Raw genomic sequence first — 25,877 nt, 5'->3', positions numbered from 1 at the left:
GGCACAAATTGTCACAGGAGTAGGTATATTATTCTAAAATGTTCTTTTTCTTTGTGATGCTGACTTTGACTCTCAACCTGACAACCTACTTACTTTACATCAGGGGTGTTGAAACAAATTTTCATTTAAATGAAAATTTTCATTTATCGTAAATCTGAATGTTCTTAAAGGGCCGGTTGTACCAGAATGCATTGATAAAACCCATTAAAGTGTTAAAATATCCATAAATAGCTTTTTGCTTCAGCTTTCAATAAGTGTGTCTTAAAATTAAACAATATTGAATATCTTTTTACACTGATTTTGATTGTTTTGTGTTTTTTGCATTCAAAATCACAGATTTTGTGGTGCTAATTTAGAAATAGCACCACAACGTATGATGCTACTGTATGATGTTGAAACTGAATTTTTATTACTCGCTGTATCGATCATGAACTATAATTTGACACGAGACAGGCTGAGGCAGTAGTGACTTAAACGAAAGGTTTTCGATCAATTTCGAGAAAAATGTGCAGTAAAATCAGGAAAAATGTGGGTATTTGTTAATTATGTGTGAATTTTGTGAAAAAGCTGGAGGGACTTCTTGATGTGATTTGTAGTCATTTCTCATGAAATGCTACAGTGGGCCATGAGTTTGGCACGTGTTCTTTACACTGAATGTGTTTTTACTAGTCAGGTAGAAGCTGGAAACAATTACAGGGCGGATTATTGCAGCTGCTGATTTGGACCGTTCCTAGCAAGCCTTGCAGCAACACGGTGATGGATGTGATTGTGATGCTAATTTCACCAAAGAAATAAAACATTTCAGCCAAAAATAGGTTAAGGTAACATCTGAAATCGAGGCTTGCAGGTGTTTTGTTTTGGCTCGTTTCTCCAGCCAAGGAACCGACAAACGGTTGGCGCTAACTTTCATTCTGCCCGGCAGCTGCAAGGAGAGAGCTTTACGTCTGTTTTATTTGTGTTTATATCAGACAAGGACTCACTATTCAAACATTGATTTCATTTATTATTATTTTTTAAGGGTAAAATGTTAGAGTTTTTTAAATCAATCTAGCATAAAACTGAAAAAATAGAACATTTCGACCATATTAGCCACAATGGCTCCACATACATCCTTCAAATCCTCCAGAATGTAACGTCACAAATCCTCTGCCTGTCACCTAGCAACCAAAGCAGAACTCCTACATGTTTGGTCAGCCGGTTTTACTCTTGTTTGCGCCGTACAGTGGCTGTTGGTTGTGCCGGATGCTCCACTTTTGCTTTTTAAAGATTTACAGTTGTTTATATGCAATACAAAATCTGAAAATAAACCATGAAATTAAAAACACAATGAAGGAACTATTAAAACAACACATAAAAAAGTAAATAAACATTAAAACAGTGATCAAAACAGAGGTGGTGGCACAGGGGAAAAGCACAAACCATGTATTGAGGCCTTAGTCCTCATCATGGTGGTCGCAGGTTCGATTCCCAGCCTGCCGACATTTGCCAAATGTTTTTTCTCTCTCTCTGATTATCCTGTTTCCTGTCAAACTACTTTCAAATAAAGGCTACTAAAGCCAACATAACCTAAAATATATTATATATATATCAAAAAAGAAACACCCAAAGATCCACAGAACAGGCGTAATCTCAAAAGTATTTACTAATAATAGTGTCAAAGTGGGTTACGCTTGTTTTCACATTACATAATAAAGCTGCCCTGCCTTCTGCCTGTCTTAAATGACAACAGCAGTGAGACTGATGCTAAAAACTCCTTGTAATTTTTATGCTACCTGATAGAAGAGCTGAGACCCAGAACCTTCCACCTTTCCGCCCCTTTTGGCAGCAACATCAAAAGTCTGACATCAGGCTTGAAGTTGCAATCTGCAGGAGAAAAAATGAACAAGTAATAAATCGTGCAACATTTTCTCTGCTGAGACTTGTTGTAATTAACGAGGGAGAAAATTGTTCACACGTGTGCGGACGAGGGCGACATTAAAAATAGAAGACCCGCAAAATGAAATTTAATTGTCTGTGCAGCAAATTTCACACTTCTTAAATAGTTTCTGCAGCCAGACGACAAATTTTTAAGACTTTAATTGTTTTGCTCTGGTTGATGATCTGTTCAGGATTGCTTTTTTTCTGTTATGCAGGCTTTGTGGTTAGTAAGACTATTTTTCACTCTTTATGGTCTCCTGTTAGTTTCTTGCTGTTTCTAATTGCAGCAGAAATAGAAACAGTGTTGCTGCAAAGGCAGAGTAGTTTAGTTATAATCTAATATAATAATTAGCACAGTCTTGAGGGGGAAGCTGAGAAAAGAAGAAAGTTAAATGGTTTCAGGAGAACTTTAAAGGTGAAGCAGAAGAGTTTCAAAACTCAGTTTTTATTCTGTTATAAAGTAACTTTGTGTTCTTTTCCAGATTCTTATTTCTTTAAGAAATCACCTACACTTAATATTTTGGGGGGAATTTACAGAATATTCAGGTCAGGTTTGCACAATCTGTCACAAACAGGAAAGACTTTAAGCTTCTATATTGAAAACAATGACATTTTTTGGAAGCAGGACTCTAAATGAAGAATATCTAGAAATCTAAAATGTACAAATTCAGTCACAAAGCAGATACCAGCTAACAATAATGTTCTAGTAGCTTATCAATGGAAAAAAAAAATTCAATAATTAAATAAAAGTAATTAAAAACGTATGTACTGCCTCAAGCCTGATTGGTAATTTGGAGCATTTTTGAGGTATTATTAATCTATTCTTCCCTTCAGGTTAGAAGAAAAGGTTAGAATAATAAAAGAACACACTAAGGAAACATATTCATAGATTGAGATTTTATTATGTAATCTGTCCCACTGATTTCATTTAATGCAAAAACAAACAAAAAAAAAACAGATTTGAAACTTTTATTATCTTAAATTCATATTAGCATCTGGCAGATATTACATAATGAAATTGTGTATGTATATGGAGGACCAAAATTGACATAACTGAAAATAAAAGTTGAATGTAGTTTTAAATGTTTTGTCTTTGCTTTTTCCTTATGCTTTTCCTTTATGCATTTTTGTCAAGAAATTTATTTTATTTTGCATTTTCTGCACGTTTAAGGAAAAGAAAGAAACTAAATATATATGTATTTCTTGACAAAAATGCATGCTTGAGGAAAATACAAAAGAAAATATATGCATTTCTTGATGGAAATGTGTAAAAATATTTTGTTTTTCTTTGAAAAACAAAATATCTATATTTCTGCTTTTATTTTTAACTATGTCAGGTTTGGCTCTCCATAAATGCACAAATAGTCCTTGCATTGCAAAAGCATAAAACCCAAGTATTGGAACTATTTAGTTTTAAATCAATATTTAAGAATTGTTGACGTAAAATAATATTTTATATTTTCCTGAAAAGCTGTAAGTTAGTTCTGTCTTATTTAAAGCTTTCTAAGATATTTTCACCAGAAATCATAGATAAAAAATAATTGGTAAGATTTTGTGCTTTTGCAGTGAGAAAAACATTTATCTGTCAGAACAGATGGAGAGAAAACGAATTGATTTCAGTCAAAGACCAGCTGATTGGTCCAGCACTACTGAAGATAATCGTAAAGGACTAATCTTGCTCGTCATTCTCGCCGTTTGGGGAATATTTCCGGCAGCAGTAATCAAAAACCGTCTAGCGATGACGACCGGTGACAGAATCCGATAATTGCTCTCGCAGAGGTGGGACATTTGTGATCAATATGTGTTGAGTCCCGGCCCAATAGTGTGTCATGTTGTGATCAAAATCCATAATTTTGGATTTTGATCAAAAGAAAACCATCTTTTTTTTTTCTTATGATAATAATAATTGTTCAGCAAGACTTAGGAGCTTATTTTAAGTCAATAATTCCTTAACATTGATGGAAAAATTATGAGTTCACTGGCAGATTATTTCACTTATATATTTTTTATGTAACAAGTGAAAAAAACATATAGTTTTTCATCAGTATTAAAGGGGCTGAATTATGCTAAATTCACATTTTGCATGTATCTGTATTTCGATTTGGTTTCTACTGCTTCTAAAAACAGCCTAAGCACTGAAAAAAAAACACTCAGACAATTTTTTTGGCAATAAATTAATATTTAGTCTGTAAAATGAGTGTTTCAAAAGCCTCCGTATTGTAAAGTCACAAATCAACAGGCCCAGCCCCGTAACCTAGCAACCTAAGCAATGCCCAGTCCCGTTACCTGGCAACCTACGCTGAGTTCCGGTTCATGTGGTCAGCAGGTTTTGTAAGAACGTGTTCCATTATTGTTGTGTCTCTTATTTTGATTACATTAGACTTGTTTCTGTTTTACTTTAGTTCAGTCCTTTCTCAGTGATTCTAGTCAGTTTGTTTATTCCTTGTGTAGGAAAATTATACTAATAATAATCTAGTTCTCCTGTTGTGTATTCTCCCTCGACCCCTGAGCCATTTTCTGTCTCTCCCGTCACACATGAACCCTGTTAGTCAATCAGCCCGGTCTAATTTTCCAACATGCACTCCCCCAGTATTTATTCACCTTTCTGTCATTCCTACTGTGATACTTTATTACTTCCCTGGATTATCCTGCTGTTTTTTGTTTCTTTGTTTGGCTCTGGCTCCCTGTGTTCCCTGGGATTTTTATTTTTCTCATTGTAACATTCGACACAGTTCATGCTCCCAGTACCTATCTACATTTTGGGTCCACCAGCAAACTCATCATAGACAAAAAGTACAACACTGGCAGATTATTTCTCTTACAACAATACATTTTATCATTGTAAAAATCAGGAAGGAATTATTGATTTAAAACAAATTGATTTTTTTCTGGAATCTTTAAAAGTGTTTTGGCTTTAATTTTGAAATAAAATAATAGGTTGTCCTCTTTACTTCCTGCCTGCGCTGCTATCTCAAACTTGTAAAAGACAAAATGAATAAAATACTTTGACAAGTATAACTAAAATATTTTCTGCATATGTTCTTCTACTGATATATAATAATTGTTATCCCTGCATTCATGTAAACAGAGCAACATTGTTTCCGTTAGCATACCACACCGATAGCTCTATGCTGTTTTTATATATGTAGTTTTTTCTTGTAGTTTTATATATATATATAGATATAGATATATAGTTTTATATATGTGCAAGGATTGAAATGCATGCAGTCAGTTTGCAGGAAGAAATTTGGGATTAAACAAGTTAATCACATTGATATTTCCAAATAAAAAACATTAAAGTATTTGGTTGCAACTAAGCTGAAGGAGTGTAAATACTTGCGGAAAACAGCGAACAGAACCAGCATGCACAGGTTTAGCAATGAAACTCAGTCGCTGAAGCGAGTTTTATTTCTAGAGAAAATATCTGCAGTAAAGTAGGTCTCTATCTTTTTCTTTGTTTTATTCCCAGTGACACAGACGTATAAAAGTCTTTACCAACGTTAAAGAGGCTGATAAAGAAGTGAAAAACTAGAGTGGCTCTTATAAAGTTCTCCCTTTAGATTTTAAATCCTGAAATAAGAGGAGGTGGGTGAAGGAAGTAGGGTTTATTGTTCAGTTTTTGGCTGAGCGACCTGTGCGGTCTGCCTGCTTCTCCAACCCCGCTGGGAGGTTGAAGAAAACGTTCTGCTTCCGACATGAATCATGGATGAGTGTGTGCGGGTCCGTGTGTGTGTGCAATAGCGCTGAGTGTATGAACGCTGCTCTATTTTAGACATATTTTAGACCTGTTCCTTTAAAGCTGTTTGTAAGAGTACAATGCAAAAACACAAAATCTTACCAAGTAGTTTTGGTCTAGTTCCTATTGCCAATATCTTTATATACTTGAAATAGGATTAAACTTGTAACTTATTAAAGTTACTAGTAACTTTTCAGAAAGATGTAAGAGCTTGTTTTAAGTAAATAATTCCTTAATTTTGATGAAAATACCTGAGTTTCACTGGCAGGTTATTTCACTTATAATAGATCGTTTTTCTCTGTTACAAGTGAACTAATCTGCCAGTAGAACTTTTCCATCAATATGAAAGGGGTTGTATTACGGAAAATTCACCTTTTGCCCGTTTTTGTAATTTTTTTCTACTGCTTCTAAAAACCAGCAAGCCGATTTTTTTTATTTTTATTTTTTTTGCAATAAATAAATGTGTTTTTGTGTCTGGAAAACGAGTGTTTCAAAAAAGTTTAATGTCACAAATCCTCAGCCCGTCACCTAGCAACCCAAGCGAGGCCCAGCTCCGTTACCTAGCAACCCAAGCAGAGTTCCAACATGTTTGGTCTGCTGGAAAAGACAAGTCTTTTATTGTTGACTTACCATCCAGAAAGCACTTGCTGCATTCTTGTTGGTTGTGCTGGAGGCTCCACTTCTGCTTTTCAAAGATGTAAGGTTGTATAATTATGCATTTTTTTGAAGTAATTTTCATGTGTGAGGGTAAACGTTGAGTTGGGGTTGGGTGGACGTGGCCAGCAGCTAATTATTTGGATTTAAAGTGACAAAGGCTCAAAATAGGTAAAATGTCATTATTTTTAGAATTATTTTGTGCAAAGAAAACAATCAACATGTTTTGTTTTGTCCATAGACCTTTGTAACTTGTTCAAGGAAGCAAAATTTGTCATCTTTAAGAAATTATTGATTTAAAACAAGCTGAAAAGGTACTTATAAGTTAGTTCTGCAATAGAAACGAGACCTAAAATAATTTTTTTAGTGTTGCAGGGGATGACAGTGAAATATCAGCCTAATTCCAGTTTTTATACCGTTTGTTGCCTCAGCATCACCTTCTCCTCTCCCTCTCTGCTTCATCAATCACTTAAGCTCTCCCGCGGCTCACAGCAAAGCTGGACCAATTAAACCTTCTAATTGAGCCAATTAGCAATTAAACACTCAGATGCACCCAGAAACTCTGCAGGTCCTTCCAGGAAGGCTGGAGTCTGCCAGTGTCTTGGCTTCTTACCAGAGATGCTCGCTCAGAAGAAGAGTGCTCTGCTGCCCACTCAGACTGGAGGTGTGATGTTTAAGAGTGAGCCCTTCCACAGCAGCCTCCCGTGGAAGTGGGACTATTAGCGTCCACTTCCCGACACTCTCCAGCCCTCGTGTTGCCTTTCCTGAAGGGTCTCCGCCGACCTGAGAGAAGCTTTTTCATTGCCAAGACCTGTCTCCTCTCCATCTGCATTTTTACCTTTCATCTGCCGTTTGTCGCCCTCGTTTTTAAATTTTTTTTTCATCTCTGCCTCTCGGCCTTGCCGTCTCTTTTATGTATGAATGTGTCTGAGTTTCTGTCGGCGAGGGGACTCGGCTCAAAGCAGGCCAGCCTCCAGACTCTCCGCGGTTTAATTAGAGCGTGCATTGTGCTGCCCTGCTTCTCTGAGAGCATATATGTACATCCACACACACAGAGAAAGAGAGAAAGGGAGCGTGGGCAGCACAACAAAGTCCGCACTGAGGAGAACAAAGGCAGGCTGCGGTATATTTTCGTCTGAACCCACTGCACCAGAAAGAGACAATGAGCAATTAAAGACGCCGTAGTTTGCGTCACAATTATTACAACCTCAGAGAATCCATACGTTTCCGCTCATTTTCTTCCCTCAAAGATCTTGTTGTACATAAACTTTATTGCTACATGGAGGAGCCGTGCTCGTTTTATCTGCTCATCAGTCTATAGACTCCAATTATCTGCTGTCTCGCCTCAGGACATCTAACTCTCATACTTTCTCCTCCGGATGGCTTTATTGGCATTGAGAGAGGTAGAGAAAAAAAAAAGAGAGACAACAAAAACACAGAAGTGCTTCAGCTGGAGCATTAACTCGGTTAATGATGGCCTTAAAATGGATAATTATAGTGATCAAGAGGGAGAGTGTGTAAAAGAGAGGAAGGTGAATTAAAAAAAAGAGATAATTATTTTGTTTTCCTGTGTGTTTCCGTGTGTGTTTTGGTTTGTACGTGTGCTGTATCATAGCCTACCTGCTGACAGCTTATATCTGCAAAATAAACTAGTTCAGTTTAATCAAGTTAACTAAAGCTTGGAATCAAGTGTAGGGTTTGTAATCAATGAAACGCAAAACCATATATCGACAAAATGAGCAACATTTTTAATTCAAAACTCCTTTTTGTTGCTAAATTATGGAATATAGAGACATATAAGCTCAACAACAGATATTTACTGTTTTTCATCTGCTATTTAAGTTATTAAACTATCAGATTATTGTAAAGTGCTAATATAGCCATTTAGATTTCAGATGTTTCAGGAATCCCTGATTATTCATGAAACTTGCTTTAAAACGTCTTTAGAAATCTGAAATGTGGACGCTGACATTAGAGTTGTGGATATCTGTGCTGCGGCAGCAAGTGTTTATTTTACACTAGAATAGCTTCACTGATAGGCTGACTCCTATTAGCACAACTTGAACACAACGCTAACCTTTTCCAACGTTCAAAGATCATTTTAGAAGCAAAAATGAATCCTGACCGAGTCAAGAGATGCGGCTTTGTCGTCCACCGCTCTTGATTATAGGCGTCAAACAATAATACAGGAATTCCATATGTAAAAAAGAAAAAATGCAAATAACTGCATAAAAATGTATCTATTATTTAATTAATCAAAAATGCATTAATGTTCCAGCTCTAAAATACATAAATGTAAGACCACAGTTGAACCCCTAAACATTCTGGATTAAGTTCACAGCATGAAACATGAAATAATTCTTGTTCGTTCGTCATATTTCTTCTGAAAATCAATTTATATGATTATTTACTCTTTATCTGTTTAATTCTGTCTTGCTCCCCTCACAAATACAATGATTGAAGTGAATGGATGAAATCCAAATGCATCATCTTAATCACATAAATAACTTTCCCATTTTCAAACAACAAAATTAATCTGATTTATTACTTTTTATGAAATTTTGTCAATAATGGGGAAAACCATCACAAACACCTGCACATACTTTCAACCTCCTCTAAATCTGCTGGCCTGTTTTATAGTTTAAACACAAATAATGTACCTTAATAAGGATCAATTTGCACATTGGAAACCGTTTTTCCAGCATCACAGAAGCTAAAATCTTCGACCTTTAACCATAAAGTCAGAGGAAGTGGATTGGTCTTGAAGCCAGAGAGCTGATTCAAACGTGATGAAGAAAATATAGAGCAAAAGATTAGGGTGATGGTAAAGAGGCATTCCAACCTCATCAGCAAAAAGTCACCAAGAAAGGTTTTTTAAATGTAAATAAAAACATTTTCCCCAAATTAAAACTCTGTTACGTTCTTTTTATCTTTTTTTGCCTGAGAAACTTTGTGTTGGTCTTCCACATAAAATACATTGAAGTTTAGCACTACAATGTGACAAAATGTGGAAAAGATCTTTGTAGGGGATTGACCCAACCTGGATGACCCTGTTCGGTAGTGTCATGTTCTGCTGGTATAATCTCTGCTGCGCCTCGTCCTTTTATTGACTCCGGTTCTGTTACACGAGGATTTGAAAACGTCCACTTCAGATTACATGAATGGCTGTACTACGAGTGGGCTCTCATTCATCTGTGGGTCAGTTAAGGCTTACCAAATGCATCCGAGTTCCGCGTCCTATTATAAGCTGCTTATCAGAGCACATTATTGACCTTTGACCTTACTGGGCAGTGAAAGGATCGCCCTAATCTCCAGCCTCTGCTCTCCGTCCTTTCGTGTCTACTGTACTTTATCTGCAAAAGCAAACCCTAAAGCCTCCAGGAAATTAATAACCGCAAAAAAAATCCAGGAATCATCAGTAGCCGAGTCGTTAGCTGAGGACTGGCCAAGTGGCTCTGGACAGCATTGACTCACCGCAGAGATTTGTGGGTAATATGGAGGAATGAGCGCGGCCATGTTAAACACAGATCAACTAGGGAGGATTTCGTCCCGATACAGGTCACACCAGCTTAGGACGGACATGTCCAGATCGTGGTTCAGCAGCAAAATACAGCAGATATGTGGATTTAAAGTGTCACAAAGTCCTGATTATGTTATAAGGAAAAAGTAGTCGTACATTGTATGGGTTTTAAGTCATATTTGATATGTAGTATTTTTATAGCAACTGAAGTTAACCTAGTTACTTGACTGTGCTGTAAAATGACACTGTATGCCTGGAAAACACTCTTACCTGCTTTTCTTCCTCCCATTCCTCTGTCTCACTCTGCAGAGTCCTTCGTCAATCCAATTATCTGGACAACGGGAGAAGGACAGGCATGGAACGCAACAGAACCATGTCTGGAGAAGTGTTCTGGATCACCTCTAATCAGTTTCACCACTGACCTGGATCTCATACCGAGGGCCAAACCAACGTCTTACCTTCTGCCTGGCGCTGATTGAAGAGTCCGTCTGAATTTGGTGTTTTATCTTGTTATGGTTTACCCTCCTCACCACTGGACCGAGCTGACAGAACAGACTAGAAGCATGTGGCTGAGCTCTTTGACTCCAGCCATGAACAACCTTCCACTCACTCTGAGTAAACAGAGTCGGCGGGGTTTGTTGTCCAGGACCAGACCCTTCAGGTTCGTGACAGACTGCTGCCTCATGACGGTGCTGAGCCTCGTCTTGTTTTTCAGTCTGGCTTCTTGCCAGAGAATGGACCCTTCGAAGCATCCCATAGTCAGCACCAACTACGGCAAGCTGAGAGGCGTCAAGAAGGACCTGAACAATGAGATTTTAGGCCCGGTGGAGCAGTACCTCGGAGTTCCCTACGCCACGGCGCCCATCGGAGACCGACGGTTTCAGCCGCCGGAGGCGCCGGGGTCCTGGCAGGAGATCCGCAACGCCACCCAGTTTGCCCCGGTTTGCCCTCAGAACGTCCACGGGGTTCTGCCGGAGATTATGCTTCCGGTTTGGTTCACGGATAACCTGGACGTGGCGGCGGGATACATCCAGAACCAGAGCGAGGATTGCCTCTTCCTCAACATCTACGTGCCCACAGAGGACGGTAAGTTTGCTCTGTGAAGTGACGGGGTTGGTGGAGAAAAGAACAAATGGGTTTGTGTTACTAAGCATTTTCGCTTTGGGTCTCGTGTCTATGCCTTTCAAGCTTTCCAATCTCACAAAATTCTTGTAAATACACAAGGAAATACATTTTCATCATCCATTTTTTGGTAGAGAAAGCAGACCTCTCTCTTTTTTGGTCTGGAAGACTTTGTATGTTCAAAACTCGTTGAAGAGACATTTTCAGACTTATTTTAAAGGTAGGATATGTACATCTGAAGGCATTATTACCACTTGCTGGTAAATATGGCATTAATATAAATCATATTAATATGAAATTTCCACACTGTTTCAGTAGGTGATCACAATGCTAATGCTCTTGCTAAAGCTACATCTGGACAGTAATGGTCTAGTTAAATGCTTCTAGAATTTCCTGTCACTTATGTTTGAAGTTTGAATGAAAAAGCTGCTCAAATGAACAGAAACAGGTAAAAATTGTTTTTTTTAAGTGAATGCTTAAAATAGAAAGCATTTCTCCTGACAACTATGATTAGAAAAAGTTCAATTTCATATCTTCTAAAATTTTCCAATAATTTCTGTGACTTTTTTCTTTGACTTACTACTTTTAAGGAGATGCAGGTAAGGTGACAGATTAACCGAAGTCTAATTCTGCAGTTGCTGCACACTGTCAGTCAGCTGGCTGAGGAAAAATTTTCTCATTTAAAAAAGAGCAAATGTTGTTTTTTCACTGTAAAAAACAAAAGTGTTCATGCTTGTAAAAATTAGCTGTGATTTCTGTCTATCAGTGCATTTAATCAGAAATTATAAGAGCTACGACAATCTGGTTGATTTCTGATCTTTGTCTTTCTACAGCTTTGACCTGATTTACATATTTCATATTATTCCAATTTCTCTTTAAGTGTTACAATATAAGATCGCTCTGCAAAATGGATTTTTCTGCCGTTTCTGGCATGTGAAACCATCAATAATTCATGCTGGCTGCATGGGCAGCAGGTCTATTTGCATTTTGAAAAGTAGGCTTTTAAATGAAAAGTCTCCATAACAACTTCCACAAAGAAAACGTTTGTTGTCAATGTGCTCCTGCTGGAGTTCAGGTTTGGTGAACGATTGTATTTTTGAGTTTCTTGCTTGCTGGCCATCTGTGAGGATTCAAACTGAAAATAATCCAAAACGTCTTAATATTCAAGTTCTGTAAAACTTCAGTTGTCCTCATATTTTATTAAACTTTTTCCTTGACTGTGTCTATTTGTTTAAGAAAATAATAAGTAGGTAGTCTTTTAAAACAGGGGGATTGTTTTCTAAGGGTTTATTGACTATCTGTTTCATATCAGCATTTTAGAACAATAAGGATAGTCTTTTAGTTTTTGTTTAGCTTTATTTGAATTTTATTACAACAGCATTAAAACAAATCCAAAGGAAGAAAAGAAAAGACTTAAACTATAGTTAAAGTAAAAATAAAAGGAAAATCATAATTCAAAGCCACTTATTTCCATATTTAAGTAATTAGACGAGCTGAAACTGGAATATTTGACTGTGACCTTAAATCAGATGTGCTTACGTTTTTTTTAAGAGATACTCAAAATAAATATTAATTTCTGCTCAAATTAATCTACATCTTTATAACAAAACCTTTTATTGTGTTTTTGAGTAGATGACAAATTCATAAGTGATTGTTAATTATTAATACGGCTCATTCAACAGACATGAACATTGATTTTTAGTTTGCTAGTTTCCCACGTGAGGCATGTTTGAGGAATCCTCCAGCCACTAGATGGCAGCAAAGTGTGTCAAATATAATTACTGGTTTGTGTGGAATATGCAACAACAGGCATTAGGTTTGATTAAGATCATAAAGCTATTAGAGGCAAATGTTCAAATAAAAGAGGTTAAGGTAACTGTTTAATATTTCTTCTAGAATTTTGGTAATTTCTAAAATGAGATCCATGAAATTTTTTATTTAGACCCAAAACCACAGTTTGTTTTTGAGTTTTCAAAAACCCTGTAGTTTATTTACACAAATCCAGTAAAAATCTAGATCACAGCTGCAATTGGAGATTAAATATATTCTTTTAAGAACCAATCCTTGTCAGTGTTGACAGAATCTCTAGAGATTCGTTTATTGCTGTTTTGTTTTCAGTTTTCCCTGTTATATTACAGCAAGGGATCTGTGTTTTGCTTTCTTAATGTGTTTTAATCCCTGAGATGCATTTAAAAAGAGAAGAAGATTGTTTTACACATAACGAGTTCGACAGCAAGTCGCCGGAGTCTTAATTTCCCTAATCCAATTCCAGGACAAAACTCATCATAGCGTCGCTTACAGGAGCTGCATTGTTGGGAAGATATTCAGCAAAGAAACACACCAGTAGCTCTGCTATTCTTTTCCCTTTCTTTTTTTACCTCACCTATTTATTATTTGCATTTATCTAGCCTTTATTAAACAGCTACGCTCTATTTATGCACAACATCACTTCTTCCAGTGAGTCATAACAAAATTTTTTTGCAAAAACTGAAAAAAACAAATGATAAATCGCAAACAAAATCAGTACAGTTGTGTTATTACTTGTGAGACGTGATAAGTGTTGTTTTGAGACTCTTAATCTGCTTTGGTTCTGTTAGAGGGCTTCTGAAATAAGCTGAATAATAGTTTGTCTGACTCCTCTGGAGTCTGCAGGTGATTTACGAGGAAAAATATTTGACATTTATCTCGTTTTTTTGTGGCATGAACCCTTTTTTTTCTGATTCTGTGGAGATTTCTGTTTGCCTAGCCACAACTCGCGGTGAAAGCAATAAAAAAGAAAAATATTTCTTTTTCTTCAGTGGATCCGATAAGGAGTCTCCCAGCTTCCACCAGCGCTCCGTCTTGCAGCGCAGCGTGTTTGATAACATGTTAGAAATTTGATGCTTCTTCTTTATCTCCTGTTTGAGCTACACAAAGCTTTCTGTAAGTCTGTAGGAATCCTGCTGCAGATTTTACTGGCTAAACATGGAGTGTTCAGCCAAAATTAACAAAATTGCTGCGAGTCAATTTTATGAAGGAAATATTCTGTCAAATACCTGTTTATTGCAGAGAATTATACAAACAGAAATAAAAAAAAAAACTGATTCTGTTTTCCTTTTGCCAGATAATTGTCTGTTGTGCCTTAAAAATAAAAACTTATTTTGTTTTCTATTTCTTGGGCGCTCCACCCCTTTGTAAAGCCGCCCTGAGTGGCTGCCATATCAAAACCTTTCTCTGTTTGTAAACATTTTGCTCTGCAAGCAAAACCCAAGGTGTAACGTCTCTGCACATCTCGAGTTGTGTTTCAATTACAAATGTGCTCAAAATAAAACATGTGGTGGCATCATCATGCTGTGGGATGTTTCTCATCGGCAAGAATACAACATGAAGTAAGTAGCTAAAATGTATCTGGTATTCAGACTTTTATCTGTGGGGGATGTTTATATTCAAACACTCAGTCAGAACTACACTGCAAACCAAGTATTGTTAGTTTCTAGTGAAAATATCTTACTACACTTGAAATAAGACAAAACTGGTTTACATGTAACTTTTTTGAAAGAGATGGGGTCTTGTTTTAATTGACTAATTCCTTAATAGTGGTAAAAAAAGTTTTCATTATAAATAAAATTATCTGCCAGTGGAACTAATACTTTTTTAAAATCTATTTTTAAGGAGCTGTATTAAATGTTTTTATGTGTTTTACTGTAAATATGTTAACTTCAGTTGCTACAAAAATGCTAAGTATATCAAATATGACTTAAAACAAATTTGATTTTGTTATTTAATTCCTTGAAATTGGGCTTCTGTCTCCATAAAAACTCCTGCTCTTTCTAAAACTCATCACAACGCTCCTCTATCAACCCTTTAACAAGTTTTTTCACTGAGAAGTTTCTCCTATAATGAGCTCAGCTTTTGCTCAGCTCCACCAGGTGTTTGCTAATTGCTGCTGGCTAGTCTGAAGGAGCTGACTGGGGGAGGGCTGATCTGTGTGGCAGAAGCTCAGGAGCTGCTGCTGGAGGAGGAGTTGTGTCTCAAACCGCTGAATGGTTGCCATGGAGATTTAAGGATTTCTGAAACATGGTGGTTTTTGATGAGGGAGTAACATTATGACATGATATAAAGCTTAAAAAAGGTCAGTTTCACATTATTTTTTAAGGAATTATTGGTTCCTATATCTTGCTAAAAAGTTCCTTGTATGTTTTGTCTTAGTTCAGGTGTACTTAGATATTTGCATTAGATATTACACCAAAAATACTTATTTTTACGTATTTTTGCAGTATGGAAAGACGCTGCATAGAATTAAGCATGCATGTGTGTTAAAATGGCCCAGTCAAAGTCCAGAAGTAAAGACTGGGAGGAATACATTTGAAATACCAGCAAAATCCATCTCAGGACTTTGGCCAAGAAATAAATTGGTTCATTTCAAGACCATTTACACGCTGTGCTGTTTATTTATCCCTGAAGTCGTTGGTTTCCGTTTCATAACGAACTCTGAACATTCCCTCACTCCAAGTTTTCTGCTCTCCTGTCTCCTGACAGCTCTAACACACCATCTCCTCCCCCTCTCCTCTCCAACACTGCAGCCCTCAACACCTCGTCACGGCCACTTTCAGCTTCTGTGGCTCAAAAAGCACACGACGCCACGCATCACATCTCAAACACACACACACACACTCCCCGTCATCCGAGATGCGGTGTAAATGTAAAATAACACATACAGGAATGTATACGGTACGTACTGTACCAGCAGCTTGCTTACATCCTGTCCTGTTGGTGGAAATGTCGCATGTAAAACGGATTCTGACTGCGGAAATTTATTTGCATGGAGTATCAGTATTCACGAAGCATCCTGAGTGGTGCCAGAAATCATTATTAGTGTGGTGTGTGCAGGTTAATCTCGTTGTTTTCCGCCTCTTTTCCTCCCACTGTTGTTCTGAATATTTTGTTTGCAGCTCCTGCTGAGAGGAGGAGACAGACTGCAAAAACACAGAATCTTACAAAGTATTTTGTGTCTAGTTTCTAGTGCACATATGTTAGCATACTCAAAATAATGCAAAAACCAATGGCAGCACTTTTTCAGAAGTATCATTTGGTAAATAATGACACTTTTAATGCAAAGTTACATTAAAGTGTCCAATAAAAGTTTATTTTTAATGCCAACTTTGTCTTATTTGGTAAATAATGACACGTTTATTGCAAGGTTGCATTAAAGCTTGCATTAAAACTGCCAACTTTGCCCTATTTGGTTTAAAAATGACATTTTAATGTAAAGTTGCAATAAAACATCCATTAAAAGTCTATTTTAACTGCCAGCTTTGTCTTATTTGGTAAATAATGATGAAGACTCCTTCATGACAGTGTAATATCAGTCTAATGCAAACCCCTTCAAATAAAATGTTACCAAACTAACTTACAAGTAGCTTTTCAGCAAAATATAAGAGTTTGTTTTAAGTAAATAATTCCCTAATATTGATTAAAAAGTATTAGTTCCACTTACAGATTGCCTAACTTATAACAATGGAAGAATGTCTTGTTATAAGTTAAATAATCTGCCTTTTAATCAACATTAAGTTCCAGAAAATTTACTTGTAAGTTATTTTTGTCTTATGTCAAGTTCACTAAGACTTTGTGCTAGAAGCTAGACCAAAAATACTTGGTAATGTTTTGTGTTTTTGCAGTGTAGTGACTTTGGTAAATTGGATTAGTGGAACAAAGATAACATCAGGTTTTGGGCAATAGTTAAATCTGAGCTCGTCGCTTGACACATATACATTGAGTATGCTCCAGTTTTTATTTTGTTGCTTTTTTTCATTCTCTTCCAGCCTCCGGAGGATTCGTTTTTGAATCCTCCTTTCCTTTTTTTTAGGGCACCCGTTAGACAGAATCCTTTAAAATCTCCTCCAGTTTTAAGTGGATTAATCCTGCAGAATTACTTCTTAATGCGGCCGTCGTTCCAAAAGGGAAAAAAGTGGAACACTCTGACATGAATGCATTCTTGCTTATAGATAAACATTTTTGGTATCATTTGGCAATTACTCATGGCTCTTTATCCAATACTTACATGTTTAGCCGTGTTGCAAAGAAAGCCATGTGTTTTTATTATTTCCATTTCCATCCCACTCGTGCCTGAATGTGTTGGTGAGATGACAACAGTTAAAGATTTAATTCATCGGTTGCTAATGTTTCCTCTGGAAAAGGATTTTAATGTTATATTTTTACAGTTCAGTTGTTTTGAAGTACAGTACCATGAAATAGATAAAAGAAGCATTTTACCTGCAGTAGGTAGTACAAAAAAGTTTTCTTCAGTTCTGAGAATCATAAAGATGCTAATAAAGAAGTCAAGCTAACGCCCTAGCTGTGAAGCTAATAGGTAATTAGACTGGAGCCTGCTTAAGGGTGAATTTCCACCATTTACAACAACTCAGAGTCGAAACCAGTTTGGAAAAGTACTTTATAAGATCTTAATAGCTCTTTTATACCTCACTGGTTTTGCATTAGGTTGTCGTTTAAATCGTTGTACTATTTATGTTAAACAAAGAGCATTCCTGCTGATGCACAAAATTTATTAAAAGTCTGCTAAAGTTCAGCAACATTCACTGAGGTTTTATTAGCTTCCCTTTCCTATTAACATAATCTTATGTTTTGGACTTAGAGTTGGTCGACTGTCAGGAGGATATATCTAGAAATCTGTGTGTAATTTAACAACGTATCACCCAAAATGCTCAGATATAAAAAGCAGTGGAAACATTTCCCTCTTGAAAACAATCCAAGAAACCTTGGATTGTTTTCAAGAGGGAAATGTTCCTGTGTATTGATTTAATCTTTAGATGGAGGAAATTCATTTTTGAGTGGACAACTAGATTAGCTAGTTAGGAAACAGGAAGTCACATGACTTACTATGTCTTTTTATATATATTACAGGAAGGCAGAAAGAGAGCGATTTAGTAACCAGCTACACGTGCTGAACTATGGTTTAAATATGTGTTACTTGAGGTTAGCTAGTTAGCAGCCTCGTTTTCAGTTGGCATTAGCTTTAAACTGACAAGGTATTAGCTTAACTGTAGCATCTTTTTCTCAACTTTTCCTTGTTATTATGTTAACTCTGACTACATTAGCTTGACTCTAGCTAGCTACTCTTTGTGGGTATTAGCTTGAGTTTGACTAGATGTTAGCTCATCCCTTACTGGCTGTTGCTTGACTGTAGTTACTTGTTGGCCTATCTCCAACTACTTGTTGTGCAACTTTTGCTAGTTATTACCTTGAATCTACCTTGGTGAGTGCTTGAAACTGCGCAGTTGCTAGCTTGACTATGATATTAGCTTGACTATGTTATTAGCTTGATTGAATACAGAATCAGGCTAAAAGAAACTAGTTGCTATTAGCTTGACTCTAAATGATTAGCTTGATTCTGAGCCACTAATAGTTTAATTTTGGCTAGTTATTTGCCCAATATATGGTGTCAAGAGCTATTTTGAGGTTTAGCTTCTGTGATTGTGTTCAATAAAATACTAAGCATAAAACAATACGGTGATTTTTCAAAGTTAAGTTAAGTTATAAAGTTCAGTTTGTGTTGGGAAGCTAACCCCACACACTGGCACCAAAACTTAGTTTTTAGATGGAAGTTGTCCATCAACATTTTATATTCTTCCCTGTGCCTCAACGTCACTGACTCTAGGTTTAAAAACCCAAAGATCGTGATGAATTCTGCAGGTTGCCAGGGGCAACCAACCTGTCAAGCTGCCTGATGCATCCTGTCCTGGTTTTAAAGCTTTATCCCTTCTCTGTACATAGTCATATATAATACATAATACTCTCTGTAACCTTTCCACCCTATAAATATTATGTTTCACCACCCTACGTTAGTGATGGATGGTGTTGGATTTCCACCGGTTGCAGTAGAAAATTAACTTCACAGTTCAACTGTTATGTGCAATGTTAATTATTACCCATCTTGTTTCACCTTTCCTGTGGTTCTATAATATTATGTTTTAGGCCTAAGGGAAGCTGGCAGGGTGCTCGTTCTCACCAAACAGAGAGAGGCTGGGGTCTCCATTGGTTCCTTTGGAGACAACATCCCATAAATCATAGAAAGAGGTTTTCGTGTGGCTCCTACGGAGTCACACTGGATCGATGGACAAGGCAGGGAAAAGGAAGGACCCCCACCGCCCCCAAGCCTGCAGAAAAACCCATGACTCTCTCAGCAGTCAGCAGCCATTAACACGGAGCAAGCCTTCATGCTAAAGCTGATTTTAGTGTAAGCCCTTAAAAGAAGAAAAATAGCAAGAGAAATTATCACAGGAGACAAAATCACGGCTCTTCCACTCACTCGAGTGTTTTTCAGCCAACAAAACAAAAATAATGACAAAGAGAGCAGCTTATAATCACATCATTTTTGCACACCGTTTTTGTATAATCTTTTTAACTGCAAATGATTTAAACTATATTTTTCAACAAAACCAAGTGTTTTACATTACTTGTACCAACTGTACAGAAATCATAGGTAGGCAGCGGATTAGTCTTATTAAAACAAATCAAAGTGCCAGATGCCATAACGGGACATGAGGCCTCCTGGTGTTAGAAACAAAGCTAAACTAGTTAGCTGAATACTTTTCACGCTGCACATTAGGACCAAACAAACTATTCTGGGATGCAAAGCAAACTAAATGCATACACGGCTAGCATTCTCTTACAATCCTACCCCTTTAATTACCTTAAAAGAAGGGAAATAGCAAAAGAAATGATCACAGGAAACAATCACTGCTCTTCCGCTCATTCTCTTGTTTTGAGTGAGAAAAAAGCCACTCAGTTCTCTTGAGTCCCCCTGGTGGACCTCGCAAGTCACAGCACTAAACTAACCCCTCTTCCACACAAAGGCAATTTAATTACTGGACATGGAAAAAGGCTTAAGTGGCTAAATGAAAAATAAGCAGAAAATGCCAGTTTTTCAGTTCAACTAAATGGGATGTATTATGCAAAATTTACAGTTTGCATGTTTTTATACTGCCATTTGGGTCTCTGCTGCTTCTAAAAACAACCCAAGTTCTGTAAAAGAACACCAAGGTAGTTTTTGGCAATAAATTAATGTTTTTTTGGTGTTTAGTGAAAAAAGCTGTTTTAAAAACCTCTGGAATTTAATGTCACAAATCAGCAGGCACTGCCCGTTACCTAGCAACCCAGCAGAGTTCTGCCCATTACCTAGCAGCACAGGTAATGGGTTGCTAGGGTAACCAAGCTGAGTTCCAGGACATTTGGTCAGCTGGTTTTACCGCTGCATGTGCTGTACAACGGCTGCTTGTTGTTGGCTTGCCATTAAGAAACCACTGAACTCTTGTCTTTTGCACATAAATCAAATTAAGTAATCATATAAATGCAGATAATGAAAATAAATTAACCTAATAGTAATAAAGTCAAGTTGATCAGCATTGTACCCTGCAACAATGGCCATTGTGGAGGATTCATTATCTTAAAGCTTCGTCAGCTAGCCAATCAAACAGTATTTTCTTAGTTTAAGACATCAATTTAAGACCACATTTAGGATTTAGCAATTCATTAGTGTTTTTCAGGCCATTAAACTATCTGTAAGCACCATTGTTGGGATGACCGTATTGTTTTTGCAGCTCATTTCTAAAACTGCTAATCAGCAGATTCATTGTCTGGAGCCAAATCAGCAACTTCCCATGTTTTTAACCAGCCTAATGTGTGGTAAGCTTGGGTTTCATACCAATAAACTGCTACAAAAGCCCCTGTTAAGATGTTCGCTCTCTTCAATTAGTCGCCTCAAGAAGGCAACGCATTGGTTTTGCCAGATAGCCCTTGGAGATTTGATCTGCTAACCTCAGCGTTGTCAGCGATGTGCTTCTTTGGTTGAGCTGCAGGGTGGAAGCAGAACGACCCATAAATTATTCCATCCAATACTTCATCTATCTCCATGCATCAAGCTCAAACTCTAGAGTCTCCCCATCTTGCAATATTTCAATTTTCTGCGGAGATTCATCAAGAGGAGTTCAATACTAATACAATAATGCTCACGGTGTCCGCTGGGCCATGCTGCAGCGTCGTCAAAAGGGCCGGAGTTGAATGCAAACAAAGAGATAAATAATAGAAAGAGAGACGAGGACGCCGGAAAGCAGCAGTGGAAATATGAAATACATTCTTTCTCATGTCAGAGAAATCCTTGATTATTCTCTTCTAGCTCTTTTGTATCAGCACTCTCTCCAGGCAGGCTGAGTGGATACGTGTCACGGTGCAAAGATGGGAGAAAGGCTGGGAAATATAGATCATACATCTTTCTACAGCCATGAATGAACGATGCAGCTCACACATCCTTCATCACACACCCTACAGTTTTCATTAGTGCGAGTCTGCACTCCACGACAGAAAGACAAACTTGAGTCTTTAATAAAATAGACAAGGACATGACAAGAAGCAGAGTCTGATTGAAGTTTGGGATCTGGAGATTAGGTTGGAGGTCAGAACACCTGCAGCCTTGCTGTCAAATTATGGAGTCCGTCTCAGTTTTTGCACCTGAAGTGAATATCGTATTCTTATTCTTCTTTTTCGCTTATTGACATTCTCTCCTGTCATACGAGACAACGTCACGTCTTCTGTTTGCCTTTCAGAAAGTCATAGAAACAATACAACTTCTGGAAAAGTACTTTAAACAAAAATCTGTTGTATTTGCATCACATTAGAGAGAAGATCATTGACATTTAGTTCAGTTTGTTTTGTTGGAAACTGTTCCAAGTGATAGAATCTGTTAACTTTAACTAAGGGAATCTGATTTGATAACATTTTCAGCAAGAGGGCTGTTCAAAGTGCTTCACATAAACTAGAAGGAAATACGAACAAAACAAACCAAAAGGTAAAAGTATAAAACTAAATATTGGTTCCCCATGTTTAATAAGAATAAGTAGTTCATAATTTATAAACTAATATGAGTTTCTCTGGGTCTTAAGTCTGTTTGTTTCTAACTTTAAGTATATTATAATAAATACAAATCTGTCTGTCTGAACACATCAGCAGTCAGTGTTGTATGTTCATTAATGTAATCAAGCATGTGGTGACAGTGGGCAGTCATTCTGTGAAATTCAATTCAGTTTATTTTGGCATCAATTCATGACAAATACAGTTTTACAGTTTATTTATACAAAAAGCTATTATTTAATCATTCATTTTTGTTCTTATTGAATGTTGTGTCTATCAGCAGTTATGTTTTTATGTCTCTACTGGGATTATTTTTTTCTTATTTACTCTATTTATTTATTATTTTCTGCTGGGTCTAATACAAATTGCCCTCCAGTGGATATTAAATATATCTCGACTTTGGAAAGAAAGTGAATTGAATGCGGTTATATACATTAGACCTCAGCTGATTCACGGTTCAGTATTTGTGGATTTTTGAAACTTTCACCTTTTTGCTGATTTTTTTTTTATTTTTTTATGTAGAGAATAGTAAAATATGCAAAGGAAAATGCAGCCTGAAATTAAAAATTGGATTAAGAAGAAATATTATTTGGAGGGTTTTTACTGGTCTTTTGGAAATTGGGTAATAGCCGTCAAGGATGTTGTAACCCTAAAAGAGATTAGATTTCTCTCTGCAGATTTATCCTGTAAAATCAAACTGATGTGAGATAAATGGTTGTGAATGGCTGAGCATGAATAGAAACATTAGTGAGTCTGTTTGAACTGCACAGAGTCCAACGTCCTCCTGCCAGGAAGTGAAACATGAGGTTTGTCAGAATTTCCTGCTTTGGTCCTCGTTACTTGTACATGTCCAACTTCAACTCTTAAATCCAGACATGAACTGTGCAGACGAATCAAATGTGGCTTTAAAATGTAAAGATAAAAAGTGATACATGGTAAAACAGCAGAAATTTTAAAGGCTTTTGGTTTCCATTTTCTGGCTCTAACTCTGAGTTTCTCTCTTTGGGTCTTGCCTTGATGATGCTCTCTGTCCAAACTAATATTAAATATAAAAGAAATAAGATCTGATACAGCTGTAGATCATTTATTATACATATTATATTTTAAAGTGTTCACATTTAAGTTTCCAAACTTCTTTTCTGTCAGATTTTGGAGCCTGAATAATCTTTAATTTAATATCGTCGTAATAATGACAAGAAAAACATAGCTCCCATTTCCTGGTAAACCTTAACAGTCCAAAGACTTATTCAGGACCAAAAAGACACATTTACTACTGTTGTAACAGTGGGCCGAGCACAGACGACCCCAGGATGTGCATATCAAATGTAAAAATTCTTCATTTGTTACAATGGATGGACATGGAAAAAGTCTTGAAGTGGTTGAATAACAAATCTGCAGAAAGTGCCTGTATTTCAATTCAATTAAAGGGGGCATGTTATGCAAAATTCACAGACTGCAGAGATCCGTTTGGGTTTCTGCTGTTTCTAATCACAACCCAACCTCTTAAAAAAACTACCCAGCTAGATTTTGTCAAGAAGTTAATGTTTCTTGGTGCCTGGAAAATGAGTCATTTTAAAAACCTCTGGAATGTAACGTAACAATTCAGCAGACACCGGTTGTTACCTAGCAACCCCAGCAGAGTTCCAACCATTACCTAGCAACGCCAGCAGAGTTCCGCCTGTTACCTAGCAACCCCAGCAGAGTTCCAGCTGGCTTTACTGCCATATACGCTGAACAATGGCTGCTGGATACGACAGGTGTTTTGTTGTTGACTTACCACCCAGAAACCACTTACTGCATTCTCTTTGGTTGTGCAGGAGGCTCCACTTCTGCTTTTCAAAGATGTACAGTTGTGTAAATGTGCATCTGTTTGCGGCCATTCTCTCACATGAGTGTAAATGTTGAGTTGGAGACGTGGTCCGTAGGAGCTTATTTTGATTTAAAGTGACAGGATGCCCTAAAACAGCTGAAGACTGAGACTAAAATCTCATGTTTCCAATAATGATTTAGTGCAAAAAATGTACTGAACATGTTTTGTATAGACCATAGAATTATCCTAACTTGTCCAAAGAAGCATAATAAGTCACATTTAATGGATTAATATACTTAAAGTTATAACTAAAATAATTGGTAGTTGAAGCCCTAGCAGTACTTAGTAATTTAAACAATATTTATTCCTTTGGTTGCATCCGAAGGATCAACAGTGAACACACTGGGATCTTCAGAAAGGAAACACCTTGAGAGGAAGCTGCAGGAAGTGTGGCGGTTCTGTTCCTGTTGGGCTGGGCCTGAATGCCTGAAAGGCCTGGTGTGTTCTGCCTTTCGCTGCTCTCTGAATGAAGGAATTAGCAGCAGCAGCTCCAGACTATTTATAGCCCAAACGCCAGGGAGAGACAGAGAGAATGAAGAGAAGTCGAGGTTAGAATATGAGCGTTGATGCACGCGTGGGTGGATTTTAGTTCCCTGCATCACGTGATCACAACAATCTCTGTCTCATTTTGCTTCATTCATGCCTGTCCTCCCTCCTTCCACTCTCTCTACATTCATTTCTCGTATGAGTGTCCCCCACATCCCCTCTGGTTTTCTTAAAGATTCCCAGTCACCTCCATATGCTTTGGATGAGCAGTGAAGGCAGAAATAGGATCCAGCACCACAGAGTCCATTTTAAATGATCTTTTTAGCCTGTGGGGAATTGGGCCGACTTTAACAGTGCTTAGATAATAAGCTCCCAGGCTTTGGCCGCCCGTGTTCTTCTGGCTCGGCTTCTGTAGTGCAATCTGGGATATCATCTTATTTAACACTGGGACTGATGAAGTGCATCTAATGGGATTTGATGATGTCTGATACAGGCTGTCCTATCAATTAAGCATCCCATTTAAGAACCAGCGCACACTGACAGACCTTACAGGGGACTGGAGAGTCCCTGGGTAACACTCACCTGCTGGCCTGTTAAACCTTACAGGAAAAAAGCAACATTTATCACATTTATGTCAAAATGATGTTATATTTGAGAGAATGGGATTACTTTGACATAATTTAATAAAAGTTTACTACACTTACTCTATATGCTGTATGTATACAGTATACAGTTTGGGTTTGAACTCCCTTGCAGCTCATTTAAGAATAGAAAAAAAATTTGCTAGCTCTGTTTCCGTTGACTATATACTTTCTCAATTTGCCATTTGTAATATAATAATAAATTTTGAAACTTGTTTGTGGATACGTTTTGGCACCAGGATGAGGTGATTTTCTTCTTTCTTGGCCGAATCAAAATTGGTTTTGCAAAACTGCAATGGGAACGCTTTTTTTCACATGACTGTTACTACTGGTGGAAACCACAAAGAAGAAGACAACAGGAAGTGGTTGGAGGATGATGTCGTAGCATTTTGTTTTGATGACTTGTCACATGAACACACATAGTCGCATGCAATTTTAGTTGCTTTTTATTTAATGGAAATGACACAATTTCAAAATTGTGCTTTTTTTTTTTTACATTAGCAGAATTCAGAACTTTGCAAACATTTGTGCTGGAAACGTATTTACACAAATAAACTTAAACTTCTAACTAAATTTAAATTTGTAAAACTTTTAAAGTAAAAATAACATAATGTCCAGATTTTTCTTATACTGACTGCAGTTTCACATTCTGCTTAGCTCTACGTAGAGATGAATAGAATAAAATATCCTTTATTGCCCTCCAATGTATGAAGATAAACACTCATGTGTTACTTAAATAGCATCAAATCACTCAAGATAACAAATACAAAAATTGTCATTTTACCAGATTTTAAACACTTATGATAATTGGCTATTTTAATGTTGAATTCAGTATTAATCTGTGTGGAATCAGTAAAACATCTGATTTTAAAGTTAGAATTGAATCTTGCAATTAATTGGTTTTGAAATATGAATTTGGCCCAAATATTGATGCCGCAGTTTGGAAATTGACAACAATCCGATACCAAACTTCCAGCTGGGTTTGTGGGTTTTGCCATGTTTGGTACAGGGGAGCGTTGCATCAGATCC

General features: G+C 37.1%; 1 protein-coding gene across 4 annotated transcripts in view; it reads left to right on the top strand.

Annotated features, from left to right (window-relative positions):
* The window catches only part of nlgn2a (neuroligin 2a), a 240,973-nt gene that overhangs the window by 90,306 nt on the left and 124,790 nt on the right, over window positions 1–25,877 (top strand). For all 4 annotated transcript variants that reach the window (XM_044097165.1, XM_044097166.1, XM_044097163.1 and 1 more), the window contains one exon: window positions 10,137–10,913. In XM_044097165.1, coding sequence (XP_043953100.1) covers window positions 10,340–10,913 — 574 coding nt within the window. In that variant the 5' untranslated portion in view covers window positions 10,137–10,339. The remainder of the gene's footprint in view (window positions 1–10,136; window positions 10,914–25,877) is intronic.

This window comes from Gambusia affinis, linkage group LG18 (assembly GCF_019740435.1).
Source record: "Gambusia affinis linkage group LG18, SWU_Gaff_1.0, whole genome shotgun sequence".
In the NCBI taxonomy this organism is placed as follows: Eukaryota; Metazoa; Chordata; class Actinopteri; order Cyprinodontiformes; family Poeciliidae; genus Gambusia; species Gambusia affinis.
The sequence above is the reverse complement of the archived record's forward strand: the minus strand, read 5'-3'. Positions and strand labels throughout refer to the sequence as shown.